The 15,847-nt window shown below is 41.4% G+C and overlaps 1 protein-coding gene across 2 annotated transcripts; it reads left to right on the forward strand.

Annotated features, from left to right (window-relative positions):
- Nucleotides 1–783: 783 nt before the first annotated feature.
- LOC117248018 (RING finger protein 122-like) lies at nt 784–15,443 on the forward strand. 2 transcript variants are annotated; one of them, XM_033612732.2, is made up of 6 exons: nt 784–1,693; nt 6,706–6,856; nt 9,373–9,415; nt 9,525–9,566; nt 11,638–11,720; nt 12,797–15,443. In XM_033612732.2, exons 1-6 carry the CDS (start codon nt 1,669–1,671, stop codon nt 12,915–12,917), a joined length of 465 nt encoding a protein of 154 aa, XP_033468623.1. In that variant the 5' UTR covers nt 784–1,668; the 3' UTR covers nt 12,918–15,443. The 2 variants fall into 2 exon arrangements, with proteins under 2 accessions (XP_033468623.1, XP_033468624.1); XM_033612733.2 differs by having other exon boundaries at nt 1,134–1,267.
- The last annotated feature ends 404 nt before the right edge of the window (nt 15,444–15,847 follow it).

Raw genomic sequence — 15,847 nt, forward strand, 5'->3', positions numbered from 1 at the left:
AAAATTAAATCCTTTTATCCCCATTCAAGTTAGCAAAGGGCTAAACCGAGAGTTAGCTTCGCAGTTGGCAGAAGACTCTTGTGTGCTTGTTCACAGCAATCCAGGAGATCCTGGTAATTTTTAACTGGGAAGTCAAACTTTTTTTGGCTACATGCACCACTGTACAGTTTTCATAGGAATGAAAGGCGCCCCACGTCTAATGCTGTATCCAGTTCTCTTTTCAGTTTATAATGCACTTCAATGGTGATTACAGTATTAACAAACATATTTACAATTAATAATGTTACCACAAACTAATTGCCACATTGTTCTGATTGTCTGGGGTCCTGAGGCAGTTGCCCACTTTGCCTAGTTTATAGTCCAGCCTTGGTGTAAGTGGATTAGTTCCCTATCTGAATCAGTTCAGGTTATGATCTTTAAAAACAATGAGAGAGGTTTTTTTTTTAATAAAAGTTGGTATCAGCCAATTCTACAAATAGTATGTAATCAATCAAACTACCTTATAACTATCCTATCACAGCCTCTCACCACGCCTGTTTCCACATCTGCCTGTCTGCCATCTGCTCTGCAGCTACTGCAATAATAGCTTGCAGCTGCAAAGGAAGGGGGGGGTGGGGGGTTGGAAGTAAAAACCCAGAGGGGCGAGAGGTAAAGGGAGGGCAGGCAGGCGGACGGGGAGGGAGGGAGGAGAGAGGGAGGGAGGAAGAAGGAAGGAGGGGGCGGTGAAAGCAGAGCTGTGATGCAGACAGCGAATCACATGAGCAGGGATCTGTTTACAAACTGAGGGCTGTAGACGAGAAGTGGAGAAGAGAGACGAGGAAGGAGAGAGGAGGACAGTGAATGTGAGAAGGAAATACAGGAGAAGAGAGGAGATCCTGGATCTGAATTAACATTAGCAGCATTGTCTTCCTGTGTTATATACCTCCCTGTGTTCTTTGTTCAGAGCAGGAAGGCAAGGGAAGAGATGAGACGTTGCTTTCCGCAGGAACACTGAGGCTGCCTGCCTGTCTCTCTGCCTGCCTGGTTGGCTGGTCGTGCTGCCGGGAAACCCATCCATGTCCTTCCCTTTGTCTCTCCATAATTGGCCACGGCAGGTTTTCACAGCCAGGGAGGAGGAAAGCGACGTGGAAATCTGAAAAGAGAGGACAGAGGAGAGAGAAGAAAGGAAGGGAGAAGAGAAAAGAAGAGGATGAAGGGAGGGAGAGCCTCGTGACAATGTTTTGAAGGAGAGACAAAACAAAAAAGCAGGGACTGCACACGGCTAGAGGTACATAACCAGTGTCCTGGATGGGATTTGGAGTATATTTCCTCATATAGTCAAGGACATTGGTGTCTTTTTATCCACAAAGCTCACAGATTCATCTCCAAGACTGTTGTCTTTGTCTCTCAGTGGCAAATCATCACTGCAGACTGAGGTTCAAATGAGCAGCTGCTTATTTGGGTAATGTCTTCTTGAGAAACTGGGAGTCTTTAATCAGATCTGCTTACTCTAGACCACAAGGATTTAACTCACTGCACATCCGCCCTTCCATTAGAGTTAAACTAGTCTGAACCTAAAAAGTAGTGAATGTACAAGTTGTGCTTTGGTGGAAACCAGACTTTGTGATATCAGAGAGGTCACGACCCCAAAGATCCTGAGGGTTTGCCAGCTGAACATTTGCACATTTGATGCATCCTGTCCAGTGGTGTTACGGTAAGTGTCCGGGAACTGGTTGTACAATTTTTTCCTAAGTTCAAGCTAAGCCTTGTAATGATGTGTATACTAAGTAGAGATTTAAGTATAGTTAAACAGGGTTGCACCACATAAACTAGTTCTATTTTGCTTGTGCTTCGCCCTCTAACAGGTTTAACCCATCAAGGCTCCACCTAGGCACACCAAAACAAATCTTTGCACTCATTGCCTGATCAGGTGCCAGCAGACATACCTTTAAAAACACCAGCACACCTGTCGCTAAGTTCTCTTTGCCACTCAGCCACCTTGAGTGCAGACAGCACTCGGTGAAACCTTTGTCACACTGGTGTTGCCGAGATGTCCTTCTAGGCAGGTTCTGTTGAAGTTTGTCCTTACTATTTCAGCCTGCTTGCCTCCTCTGCTTTCCTCAAAGCTGGGGAGGGAGGCATTGGTGGCTAACTAGCCATGGTAGGCTACTCATACCAGGAGGGAGATGGGCAGCAAATCTGAGAGGAGGTTCCTGGATTCCTGCTGCCTTGCTGACAACATATGCCACTGAACACTTCCACTAACTGCTAGGATAGTGACGCTTAGGCTACCTCACTAGCTCCACTAGCTGACCAACTCTGGTTACACCATGACTTGTTAGCATTTGTTTATTTAGCTTAACACTGGCTAGCAAGCTGCTTTCCTAACTGACTCGCTATTCACTGCTGGCATTGATGCAACATTTCCTCTGAAACAAAAATTTGTGTTTCCTAGGATACCAAAAGTACAACCCACCCTAATCTCCCTCTGACTTTCTAGTACTCATCATCACCTTCATTGCTTGGGCTGGTTAGATTTAGGCAAGAGGAGCTGTTGTAAGGCAATGATACACAATTTAACCTCAGGAACAAAGGTTTTTTTGCCGCCTATGCCCAGATGACAGAGTTAGTTTCTGTTAACTATTAGGCTAGTGCTGCTCAGGCGGGTCCATGTCATTGGTTCGACAGCCCATTGGTTCGACATCCCATTAGTCCGACTGTCCGCGGTGCTGAACGGCTCGTGGCGGGCGTATGGTGCGCCGTGACCGGCTTGAGGCGGAGCAGGCTCACGGCTTATGTGTTTGTCACTTTCTTTTTCATTTTAACCCACACCATGATCTTTTCCTAACCCTAACCAAGTGGTTTTTGTGCCTAAACCTAACCAGACCTTAACCACAGGGCATCATGATGATTTCGGAACGGACTTCGGAACAATGAGTTTAATATGGTCAGAACAATGGGATGTCGAACCAATGGGCTGTCGAACCAATGGGCAGTTCCCGCTCAGGCAACATTACTAGCTAACACTAGCTGGCTAACTCTAGCCAAATCATGACGTAGTAGCACTTACTAATCTGGTGTAGCACTAGCAAGTGACAGCACTTACCTTGTTGGCTCACCCTACAGCGGTCAAGGTAACCTATGTACAGACTATGGTGGCCATGTTTCCTTGGACTGTCCCAGTTATTCACCGTCAGGACCCAGCAGGATGCATGCAGCCTGTATCAGCTTCAGACTCTTCTGCTAAACTTGTCGACTTGAAAGGAATGAGAGCGGCAGCACTACTCTACAGCACAGGTTGTTTCTTAGTTTGTAATGTATATGTGCTGATTAGAGACACTCCACCAGGGATGGTGTGATGGGATGCTTGCGGTCTCCCCTGCCTGTGTGCCTCATTTCACCAATTAAGAGCAACCTAGGAACTTCAGCGTTGGGGTTGGGTCTCCTCTCCCCAGAAGAGGAAGCTTGGGCACAGTGCTGGGTGATAGCTCAGATCCCCCATGATGGACTGTTTATCACCTACATGTAGTGTTTACCATACTGACAAGGAAGTGGCACAAGGCAAGTAGATGTCTCTGGCCATCTTCATTATAATCACCCACATTCACTTGTGATCTAACGGTGCCAGATGTGCAGGAGCACACAACCAGGCTCCCACACAGATAATTGGTTATGATTCTACACTGGTTACTTTAGTGCTGAGCTCAAAAGGGAGCCAAGTAACTAGTGTGCCACTGTTTTGAAGGGCATGCATGCCACCTCCTGACTGGGCAGTGAGTGTAAACAAATGTTTTAGGGTGCTGAGGTGGTGCCATAATGGAGTAAACCAATAGTGAAGGCCATTAGTGGGTTATACACGTACTCATAGAACTGGAGTTACATTGAGGTAACTACTATCTTCCATAGAGATTAGTTGTTACTAAATATTTAGACCAAGTAGCTGGTGTAATTTTAGTTTGCTAACATACAATCTGTTCAGATTTTAGAGTAAAAGAAGTGACTTGAAAATGGATGTATATTGTTAATATTTTAGATTGCTTCCTTTCTAGCTAGTAGTTAAGACCGAATAACTCTTCACACAAATTTAATGCTAGATTTATGAATAGTTGCCACAACCCAATCCTAATGTGAAATTTTATACATAAAGTTATGACATAGTCAGTAAGAGCCATACTGTTTATTATGTGTTTACCACTGATACGACTTTAAACATATTCAACAAAACAGCTTAGATCTCCAAAGTAGGTTTTACACAATCAGGTTCCATCATTTCCCAGTCAAAACATTCAAACCAAAGCTACTCTTCCTGTTTAACAGTGTTCAGGTACAGTCCTATCTAGACTGCATGCATGCATTTGCACAGTGGCCTACCTTTTAGCGCTCCACTATCAATGATTTACTAACATAGTGCTAAGATTACAGCTGCTTCCTTCTTCTCCCAACCCTCCTGTCAAACCCTCCCTCCTCTAACCCCCCCACTGTACTGCCGAAGACTGCGCCGTCCTGCTGTGACCCCTGTCCATTAAAAAGTGACTTTTGAACCAGGAGGTTACCAGCACGTTACAAGTTGTGTCACTTGACCTTAAGAAATAGTTAACCGCTGCGGTTTAAGGCTGACGTGCATTGCGTGGAATGAACACGGCCATGTTCAAACACCTCAGGCTGAAAACACTTCTCTCTCCCCGAGCCCAGACACCAGCGAGTAACAAGTCTTAGGCCAAGACGCAGACCAAGAAGTGGAACACATTCCTGTGTGACGCGAGGATGGTTGTAAAAGTTCACATGAAAGTGCTTTGCAGTGTTGGAGTGGTGCTTTGCTGTGGGATCCATGAACTCTGTAAATATGTGTAAGGTTTCTCTCCTGGTATAGCCACTGAACATTATGAGGATAGTAGAAACAAAATTCTCAATTCTGCTGTCATAGACTCTGTTGTTCTGTAGCTAAACTCAGTTTGATTCTGGTTTCTATGGATTTATGCTATGAAGATTTTACATTACAGCCATTAAATGCATTTGGCAGACACTTTTGTCCACTTAGAGTAAGTGCATTCAAACCACATAGGAGTAAGAGCTAGATACTTATCAAAATTGAGAGTGTATCCCTTGTAAACAAATGAGGAAAAAGCATGTTCAGTGCTGCTGTACAACTACTTAGTTTTTCTTTGTAAGCTTACCTTGACTTTACAAGAAAAAAGGCGGCAAAGCCAATTGCAGTTTCAATATATCAGCAAGAAAAAAGAAACAACAGTTATTTTCAACTCAGTTCGCTCCCTTTCTCCCACACTTCTTATCACAAACACAAACACAAAATTAGAAATAAGGCACCTCCATGGCTGTTATTACACACTGTCTCTGTAACTTTCGCTTAAGTTGAAACACTTTGTGCAGCTCAAGAATCCCTACAGTGTAAGCAGTATTACATTGCAATTTGAAATACGAGGCTTCACAGATGCAGTGTGGTGCATGTGCGCCAGGCCTTACACGTTACACAGACACCACATCCCTGCCATAGAAGGTGGACACAGACAGGGTGATGTATGATGGGATAGGTTTGTCACGAAGACCAGTGCGGACCACTGTCAAGCCTCTGACAAAGTTGAGTGTGTTAACATCTCAACAAGTGGACACAAAGATTACAGAAAATATACAGTGAAAGGCCATTGTGGATGATCTGCTCTGCTAAGAGTGAAAGGGTTTACTGTAAGAAGACACACAGAAGTGCTTGTCTCACTCTGTCTGGGGACAATTTAATATGTCATTCCCTTGTAAATTAGTTGTATCCATCAGAACTAAACCTAAACCTAATTCTAACCTCAGAAATTAAGTTGAAATGCCAAAAAAAGTGTCATATTTTTAGGCGATCAGATTTTTGGTATGGACCCCACAATGAGAGCAGGCGTTCGGGTTTGAGCACTTTGGGAACCCAAGATAGAAAAGAAATAACCCAAAAACAGATAATTCATAAAGACTCGAAATATGGAAGCTCATCCACACTACTACACATTTTGCAAGCCATTTATGCTTACATCATTCAAAGTGATAAACAGCATGGCTCTCTTAATGCTTTCAAATATATTCACAGTCTTAAAATGCCATGTGTAAAACACTCTTTATGCACTGTGTATGGAAAGGCATACACTTTTTCTTTGTTGTTTCTGCTGAGCTTCCAAATGCCACATGATGCAGGCAACATTCCTTACATGTGAAATAACTGGCTGTAGCTTTGTTTGCTGTAGCTATTCATGTCTAAAAAATTACATTTTCACATACTTTCAAAGTGCATTTGAAAACATGAGTGTGTATTTGCATTATTACCAACATTTGGCTTTGTTCACGAGTGCCTTGTTCTTTGTGTAAAGACAAGCTTGAGTTGCTTTAGACACACACTGACCAATGCCAACCTTTTATGAAAATATTATACATGAATATCATGCAGTTTGATAAGTAGCTGTCGTGTTGTCGTGATTGATAATACTTCACTGTCTGTAGGAAGGTTGCTTCCACGCAAGTATGCATTAATATTTGTCCTGGTATGAATATGTATTAAATGGATAGCTCAGAATGCTCTTATGATTGCTGTGATACTTTGGTGGTTTTGGTATAACCCTAATGCCTGGGTCCTTTTTCTGTGGTAGCCAAATCATGTTTTACCTGTATTAATATAATATTTTTTGCTCCTGTTTCCATTTTGTATAATGTGTTTTTCCATGTGTCCCATACTCTCAGGGTGTGAGTGTGATCTGCAGAACTTCGATCCCAACTGCAAAATGACATCTGAGGAGCTCTTCCACCTGCCGCTCAATGTCTATATCATCATCCTGGGCATCGGCCTCTTCATCCTCATGCTCACCCTCATCTTCTGCTGCTACCTGTTCAGGTACAAGACAACAGAAAAGGCTGAGTTAGAGCTCCTGTACAGAGGTTGAGCCAGTCTTTTAGGTTTTTAAAATACCTTCACCTTTGTCTCATTCAGATAATATATGCTCAAGTTGTTTATTCCACTTTGCTATTCCCTAATTAAATCTAATATAATTAAGTTAATGTTATTCTGTAAGTCATGTTAAAGGTCCAGTATGTAGACTTTAGTTTGTTTGTTGTTGTAGGCCTAAGTGATTCTTATATTCATCAACTGTAAAAGTGCGTAGCCTATACACCAATTTTAACAAAATGTTTGAACATTTCGTCACTAACATCATTAAACATCACTAGCGATTGCTAAGGTATTCTTGAGTCTTCCTAGCTAGGCTAGCTGTGCATAGTGCATGTATAGTGCATGGATAAATTTGTTTGCTTTTATCGGCAATGCTGCAAAGTTAAAGTACCAAATGAATAAAAATAGCCCACTGCAGAATAGCCACCTTGTGCTAACACATATTTAAGAATGCTCATTTAGCTCTATTGGTAATGTTGATAGGCTAAATTCAACTTAAAAGGTTGTGTAACCTTTATTTTGAGACTCAAATATGTTTTGTGGCTCCAGACTCTTCTTTTTTGGCCAAAAATGGCACTTTTGATAGTTAAAGTTGTCGACCCCTGTAGGAGAACTGTGATGTCTGAAGCAAAAATGCAAATGACCCTTACTAGAGGCAGTGTTTAGTTTGTCCATTTTGGGCTACTGTAGAAACAAAATGGCAGACTCTGTGGAAGAGGACCTGCTACGTATGTAGATATAAACATCTCATTCTAAGATAATGAAAACACAGAAATTCTTATTTATAAGTGATTATAAACTAATGAATGAATTAATGGTATTAATATTTAATGCCATTTCTGCCAATATATTTCCCTAAATCCTACACTCCGGACCTCTAAGGACCACATTACTTCGCATTATCGAGGATCCTTGATTCACATTTAGCGCAGCCCAGATTATTATGGCATGGATTCAGCTGTTGCAGATTTGTCAGATAAACATTCAACTCTACTCCAGTGGACTATAACAGAAATAGGTTTCAAGATTAGTAATGCTGTCTGTGCCAAATTCCTAACCTACCTTTTTATGTAACTTAAAAATAGTAACAATCCCTTTTTTGGTTGCAGACGTGAAAGTTAGTCATCCTCAACATTTGTATTATGGTTTCAGAATAATGGAGACAGTTGTAGAACAATTAAATACAAAATAGGATGTAGGCTCTACGGGTTGATTTTTTTCCTTGGAAATTATTATGTTTTTTCTGAAATGATGTACAGAATTTTAGGCATTCTGCTTTAGCAAATGGCTTAAAAAATACTGCTGTAAATAGGGGAAATTTTTCCCAGGCGACCATGCCCCTGGACCCCCCTAGGTTTGGACTTAGGCCCGAATGTTTATGGCTCCGGCCCTGCTCCTGCACAGGACTCACACAGTCTGATTGCTGTTCTGGACAAGAGTTAGCATGTTCCTACAAATCCGACAGCATTTAGTCAAATTCATCCACCTCTGACGGGAGACTTCATTCTAGTTTAAGTCAAACATGCTGTGAAATCTGCCTCAAAGGAAAATTCCTCCCATAGTCTTCTCTTTTGTCGTTTCCACTTTCTTTCAACCACTTATGCATAAGTTAGTGATAATCTGTTCTTTCAATAGCCCTAAGAGAGCATACCTGAACCCCTTACATACAATAGAGATGTTGTTTTTACCTGTAAAGAGGGAGAGCAAGTGATCCATACTCATTCGGTCTGAGTTTTAATATTTCAATAAACTACACTCAGTTAATACAAGTAATTTGTCAGTGCAGGGGTCTCTCATTGTATTACATAATACATTGTCTATTGTTTGAGAAATGACAAAGGTTCAAGTGATCACTGCTCTAGTCAGTTACAGACAGGTTTGGATTGGGTCAGTGAACTGCTGTCAGCCTCCAGGACTTCTGGAAAAACCTGTTCAAAGTTTTGCCTTGGCTAAGGAGATTTTGCTTTGTTGATTTATTTTGCTGCCAGAAGGATATCTGAGAAAAATATAAAAGACTGAGAGATTATGTTAAGTTGGTAGATTTATTTAGTGATGGCAAAAGTGTGTTTCAAACACACACTTAGAAGCCTAGTTGCCTATGTGAAATCTCAGTTATGAATAAAAACATCACTTGTTCACTGAGCCCAAAATATTGATAACCCCTTTATTATTTCACCAATCTATGGTTAACTTCATAAAACAAAACTTCAGTAATAATTCTACTGCAAGGGCACGCTCTTTAAAGAGTTAAAGACCTGCTCATGGTGAGTGCAGAAGCACAGGCTGTTACTTGAATTTGGCATTGTGTGAATTCCAGGGCTGCTTGACGCAGTATCTCAGCTGATTCATCCTGCATGACAGGACATGTCCTGAAGAAAGAAGACAGATATGGAGCACCAGGCACATAATATGAATTTTTACGACTCTGAATTACAGCATAAGTTTGTTTTTGTGTTTCACAGACTCAAGCGACAAGGTGCAAGAGAACAGTATGGTTATAATGAGGTAATGTGTTAATTCTAAATCTAGTTTGACAAGTGTCCAATTGTAATTCACACTATATTCGTATGCTTTTTTTGTCTGCGTTTTCTCACACATGCATTCTTGTCAACAGGTTGTTTTGAAAGGAGCGGGGAAGAAACTGAGCCTTCTTGGTGTAAGTTGAATTCAGAGTGAATGGGATGAGCCAAATGCTAAATGGCTAATGAATGTGGAAAAATACACTGAAGTCTAATGACTCAAGTGTTTAAAATGTTGCAAAATGAAGTGATTGCAAGAGTTCTTTTCGCAGCAAGTTTAATGCTGTAATGAGCTACAGTTTGCTTGAAAAAACAATATTTTTTCACCATTACTGTTGGCAAAGTTGTCCAATTACAGTGTAAAAATGTCACACATGTAATCACCATCTGAGTCACTGCTGGCCTGGTCCAACTTTCACTGAAGTTCAGAGGATAACCACGCAACCAAACATCCTATGATATTCCTTTTAAGTTACCATACTTAATTTAGGCTATTTTTAAATGTGGTTCTGTATGCTTGGCTAGACACAGCAGCTAGCTACTCCCTTGTACACTGTAGCACTCGTGTGACAGTTCCTCTGGCTACCTAATAAGCCATGTCCTAGTTTCATACTACAAAATAGGCCTAATTGTGACCAGGTTTCGACAAAGTGAGAAAACTGAGTGTACCAAATTGACTATGTAGCACAGTTAGTGTAATTTCAGAAAGTGGTATTGTCAGACAAATTCAAACAACAGAGATAAGAGCTACTCACGGCTAGCAGCTAACTGTAAGTAGTGGGAGCTGTGAGAAGATCTTCTCAAAAAAATAAGCATTAAAGGAGCTCTATACAGCATTCAGAGCATTAGTATAGCAGTAAACCACTATTTGCTATGTGATATATGGCCTCTTGACCAGAGAGGAAAGGTACGCTCCCTCTAATTCGAGCTTCTCTGTTAGTTGTTTGGTAGCTGGTCCGGCCACTTGTGCATGTGAGAGCACGAATGTTCCAGTGTGTGTATTCATCCGACTAGCTAATTACAGCGGAAGCATAACGCTTACCTTCCGTTTCCCTGCTTGTTAACACCAGCCCTTTGAGCTATATAGATCATGCTATAGGACTGCTGTGAAGTCCCTTCTTTATGCTGCCTTTCATTTTTACACAGAACCAAACAATGTCAGCATCATTCCACTCCAGCGTCCAGTGAACATGCTGGCATCGCAGAATCAAAAGAGGTGTGACAGGTGCGACATATAACACAACGGTGTCGGCCTCAAGCATGATATATAACGTATGCGTGGGCAGCTTTCTCTAAACAACAACAATGGTATAACATGGCAATAACAATCATTTACCGTCCCTGTTTCATGGCGGCTAATCTCGTCCTCCCCTTGAGGCTAAGGAGCTCCCAGACTTCTTTGTATACCCAATTTTTGGCCACTGTTCTTCTTCTTTGGGTTAGCTGCTGACTGCTATCAGCTACTTTTTAAATCTCCCGTGATGAGTTGCACGCATAACACGTCATCAGAATGTGCGATGCTGCCCTATGATACCGTCCTGCTGGCTGTTCAGTTCATACAGACATTGTTTCGGCGCTGTTACTACCTCCAATGCCGCCTTAAAGTCGAGACTGTCTAACCCATTCTGTCACTGTACCTTTTATACAGAATGGCAAAGTGGCATAACGAAATTAAATTCCTGCCATGGAGAGGCAGTGTAAAAGGGGTTATTGTTAGCTCTGTCAGCACTGTTGCTGTTGTCAGCCCTATTTATGCTGCAGGCAGTCTTGGCTCAGTCTCTGAATCATAGATATGATCTGAATGTCGCATACGGCTCCTTTAATCTTTGGAATCAAATTTAATATTGGCATTGGGCTAGTCTGACATATTAGTGGGCTTTCTCTGTCATCACCTGGAGGTTAAAAGGGTGAAGCATGCTTATTTCTTGTATGCCAAATGCAAAAACAGAATATTGTCAAGATTGGTAGTACAGATGGCAGTGATCATAGTACTGCAGTGCAGTTATGGAAAGTTTTATTGGTGATTATTTTAGAACAAAAAATCCCCCAGTAGTAGCTTCTGAGTGGATGCATTATAGTTCTGACTTTGTAATTGCTGTTTACTGAGGAGTTATGATAGTGCTTGTATCAGGATGCAGTGTATTAACTGAAAATGGTTCAGGTGTTGGTCATGAACTGATTTTAAAACCCATTATCTCTACTTTTCAGCAAACATGTGCGGTGTGTTTAGAGGAGTTTCGCAGCAGGGACGAGCTTGGAGTGTGTCCATGTTCCCATGCTTTTCACAAGAAGTAAGTTCTACAACCTGGCTTGGTAATTTTTCAAGCTTGATGAAATTGAACAGCTGACTCCATATTTGAGAACATGCAAACTACATTTCCAAGTTACAGTCAAATGAAAAAAACAAGACTGGATTCATTTGTTTAGCTTTGTCACAACTTGCTAATTATGCAGCTAATTTTACTGACTCATACATTATGTTTGAGACTGAAGATGAAAACAATTGTCAGTTGAAACCATGTGGAAGAGCACTGTTTGAACAGCCTGTGTGTCTGTGGCTCCATAGGCCTTTTTTTAAAAAAAATTATTCTAGCATTGATTTCTCCACTGTCAGCTTGGATTGGCTTCAGCCCCAGGTGACCCTGAATAGGATAAGCGGTTATAGATAATGGATGGAGTGATAGCCTTTATTTCTTAGCATCTAAAAGACATCTGTAAAGACTTACTGATAAGCAAAAATCTTGACTAACCAGTTTGAAGGAATGGCTCATCAATTCCACCGCATGGTGGATCTCTGCCTTCAAATTAACAGCTGCAGCAGTCAGAGGAGCAGTGATATTTAGAAAAGGGTATTGAGAAATGTTTTCAGGGTGCGCTGCAGAAAATGACAAGCAAATTCCATTTTCATTCATATAATGTGTATTTGATGGGCACAAATGCAATATAGCCTACACAGAGAATTGTGCAACAATTATGCAATGCAGTGTGTCATAGCATTTATAGCTCCTTCTAATTTCCAATGCCTGTCCCTGCGTCCTTGCATGTTTGAGCATGCTTTGAGCAACTGAGACCTGTTTTTGCCCTGCAGCGTAGGTGTGACATTGACAACAGTCTTTTAGACCGGTTTGCTTGTCTTTCTGACTGACATTTCTGTACCTGTATCACCAGTACCTCTGATCTGTGTACATATCCTGTATCTCTGTCTGTTCAGCCCTGTTTGTAACTGTTTGGCTGTTTGAACTTCCTTTTCTCCACTTGATTCCTGAAATTCCCATCTAGATCCACCTCTGTGTAACTTTGCATACTTTGTCTGCCTTTAAAATGACAAAACAAGGTAATACGTCTGTCATCTATCTGCTTTTCTCAGGTGTCTGCTAAAATGGTTAGAGATCCGCAGTGTCTGCCCCATGTGCAATAAGCCCATTTGCCGCCTCCAGCCTGACCCCCCGCAAGCACCTGAGCGGCCACAGAGTCTCCTGGAGGTCTGAGAGGAGAACACATGTCCAGCAGCACTTCACGTTCTCTAGTCAGTTGACACCTGTCACTAAAGAGCCTGTTTCACCGTCTAACAGATTGGAGTTTTATTAATGCAAACATCTTTTAGGCAGAACTACTCTGGAAGTAGAAGAGATATAATTGTCTGGGGTAAACCTTAAGTGCAGAGCCAAAGAGCCTACCTGGTAAACTATGTAGGGGGAGATTATAACACTTAGAGGTGGTGATGGTAATAACCCTTCACTAATACGTGATATGACACTCATGATAGCAGATTAAGGCTAACTATAAAGCCTAGATACTGCAGCACATATAGCCAGATGCTTAAGCTAAGTGCCTTAAAGCTACAGCTCCTCTAAATGAGATGCTACACCTGTCAGCATCGGCACACAATGATGAGGACTGATGCGTGTCCAAATCCCACTTTACTCCTCATTAAATGTAAGTTATGTACTGTAGGAAATAATCAATAAGTGAACAATTGTGGACAATTAGCCCTGATTTATCTGGCTCCACTTAACTGCCAAGTTAACAGTGAGACATAAGTCCTAAACTCCAGGCTTCAGAAAGCTCCCTCTGAATATTATGGACATCACAAATTTCTATTTTGGTAGCAAGAGTGCTACTGCTAGCCTTTTTAAATGGGTTTCAGTTTAATCAGTTGCTCATCCTGCAGGAAAACTGAGGTCAGCTTTATCCACTGCAGTGGCACTCCCAGAAATCTTTCACTGGGGTGGCCAGAGGGGGCCGCTAAAAATCTTGGGGTGGCACACCAAAACCAAAAGCCATAACTAAATTTCAGGAATTCAATTATGCTGTCGTAGTATGGCTAGTTGTGAATTAGGCTATGCCAATATGGAGGGTGAAGGAAACACATACTGATGTACTTTGGTTTCTTATTTTACAGTTAATAATACTAATTATCTGATGTGTACAGACTAACACCCATACCAATATTTTGAGTTCCACAACAATACTGTGTTAATACATGGTAGGTGATTCAATATTCTTCAAATAGGCTGGTTGTCCGTTTTTCCTTAAAAAGACAATTACACAGCTTTGATTTGAGGGAGTTAACCGATTGTAAGGAACAAAGTATTTACTGGGAACAAGCCTTCTCAAGTTTAGGGGAGACTTGGGGGTACCAATAAAGCCCATTTTCACTCTGATATCTTGAGGTGAGAGTACAAGAGACCCCTTTGAAAATGGGTTATGCCAGTTGTTCACTCGCCAAAGTTTAGCCTAACTTTAGAGCTTTATTTAGCTCCCTACCCAACAAGCTATGCTGACATGGTTGCAACCAATTGATGCCTTGGGCTGTCTGGCATCATCACCAAAAACATGTTGTTGGCATCATTATCAGAGTGTAGAGGCACCAGCTAGTTGTGAAAGGTTTAAACTCCCAGGTCGAGTAGCAAGCAGGGTCAGATAAGACACCTTCCACATCTGTGTCACCCACACAGTTGTGTTGGTCCCTCAGCATGTTCAGGATGTTGATGTGGAGTTCCTGCTGTAACCTAACTAATGAGATTATTTCTGCCCCCAGAGCAGCTCTGCCTCTGAAAAGTGTTTGTATGACAAACTCCCGTCTGCTAGTTTTCACTTTGCCCAAAAATGACATGCAGCGCCACATGAATATGATGTGTCTTGGTCTTTCACCACAACTTAAGAGCCTGGAGCTTGGAATGACACCAGACACCAGCTTTGAAGATATCACAACGTCCTTTGGCTCATTGCTGCCCCAAATTTAATGGCAAATGCAGAGACTGTAATGAGTGGAGTGGAGTTGTAGAAAAGATGATATTTGTAAACTAACAAGAACTGGGGCTGTTTGTACTTTGGCTGCAGTCTTTCATTGTCTCACAGTCGGTCAGCTCCGTCCTACAGTGTGTTGCCAAGCTGAGTGTAGTGAAGTCCTAAATGGTAAGACAGTGGAGTCATAGGGGATCTAATAGAAAAGATGCTGTCACATGCGTGTGCAGCTACGACTAAGGGTCCTAAGTGACTCAACCAGTAAAATAACACATAAAGTATATACATTGTTTTTAAGTTATTTTTAAGGAACTGTTTTGTATCCGTTATCAGTCATAACTGACTTTCAGTAAAAGGTATTGTGTGTCAGTGATGCTTAAACACTTTGACTGTCATTCGTCACATAGTTGGATGTCATTGTTGCCAGTGGGATGGATGAAATCGTATGTCTAAGAACTGCTCTGTACTGTAGTGATATAAATAGACACACTGCACTGATATGAAGAGCCTGTTTGAGCTGGTTTCTTGTCTGAGTGAGGTGCATCATAAACATAATCCTCTATATGTATCTACCATGTAATATATTATGAGTACTGTGTAAATTGTAAATGCTTTTAAAATTTCTGACTTTAGAAAAAAATATATATAATCGGTGTTTTGATATGGTCATTTGGATCCATGTCTTTTTTTGTACTTTTGCTACATGTTGACACTTTAAACAATTTATCTGTATGTTGTCATGATAATATATGAAAAGGTTATACTATTGTCCTGCCGGTGCCCTATCTTTGTTTTAGGTAACGTTGGTTGAGCTTACCAACTTTGTGTGTGTGTGTGTGTGTGTGTGTGTGTGTGTGTGTGTGTGTGTGACGGAAGGATTTCCACCATTAAGGTGCCGTCTCTGATGTGAGAAAAATTCTCCATACCTTCATTCAAAAATAGTTTGTTGTCCATCTTCTAATGAAATTCCAGCAGGCTGTATGCTGTGAGGCGTAATGCTGCAATCTCTAATAATGTGATTTTCATATTTTATATAAACAGCCTAACTTCAGGGATGGGAACGTCTGTCTGTTGGTCAGTCAGTCCACCACTCTGATCCAGACTGAATGATAACTCCTTACTCAGCCTAGAAGAAAATGTTTGCATTATACGCTTCTGCAAACACAGACAC

This window comes from Epinephelus lanceolatus, chromosome 17 (genome assembly GCF_041903045.1).
Source record: "Epinephelus lanceolatus isolate andai-2023 chromosome 17, ASM4190304v1, whole genome shotgun sequence".
In the NCBI taxonomy this organism is placed as follows: Eukaryota; Metazoa; Chordata; class Actinopteri; order Perciformes; family Serranidae; genus Epinephelus; species Epinephelus lanceolatus.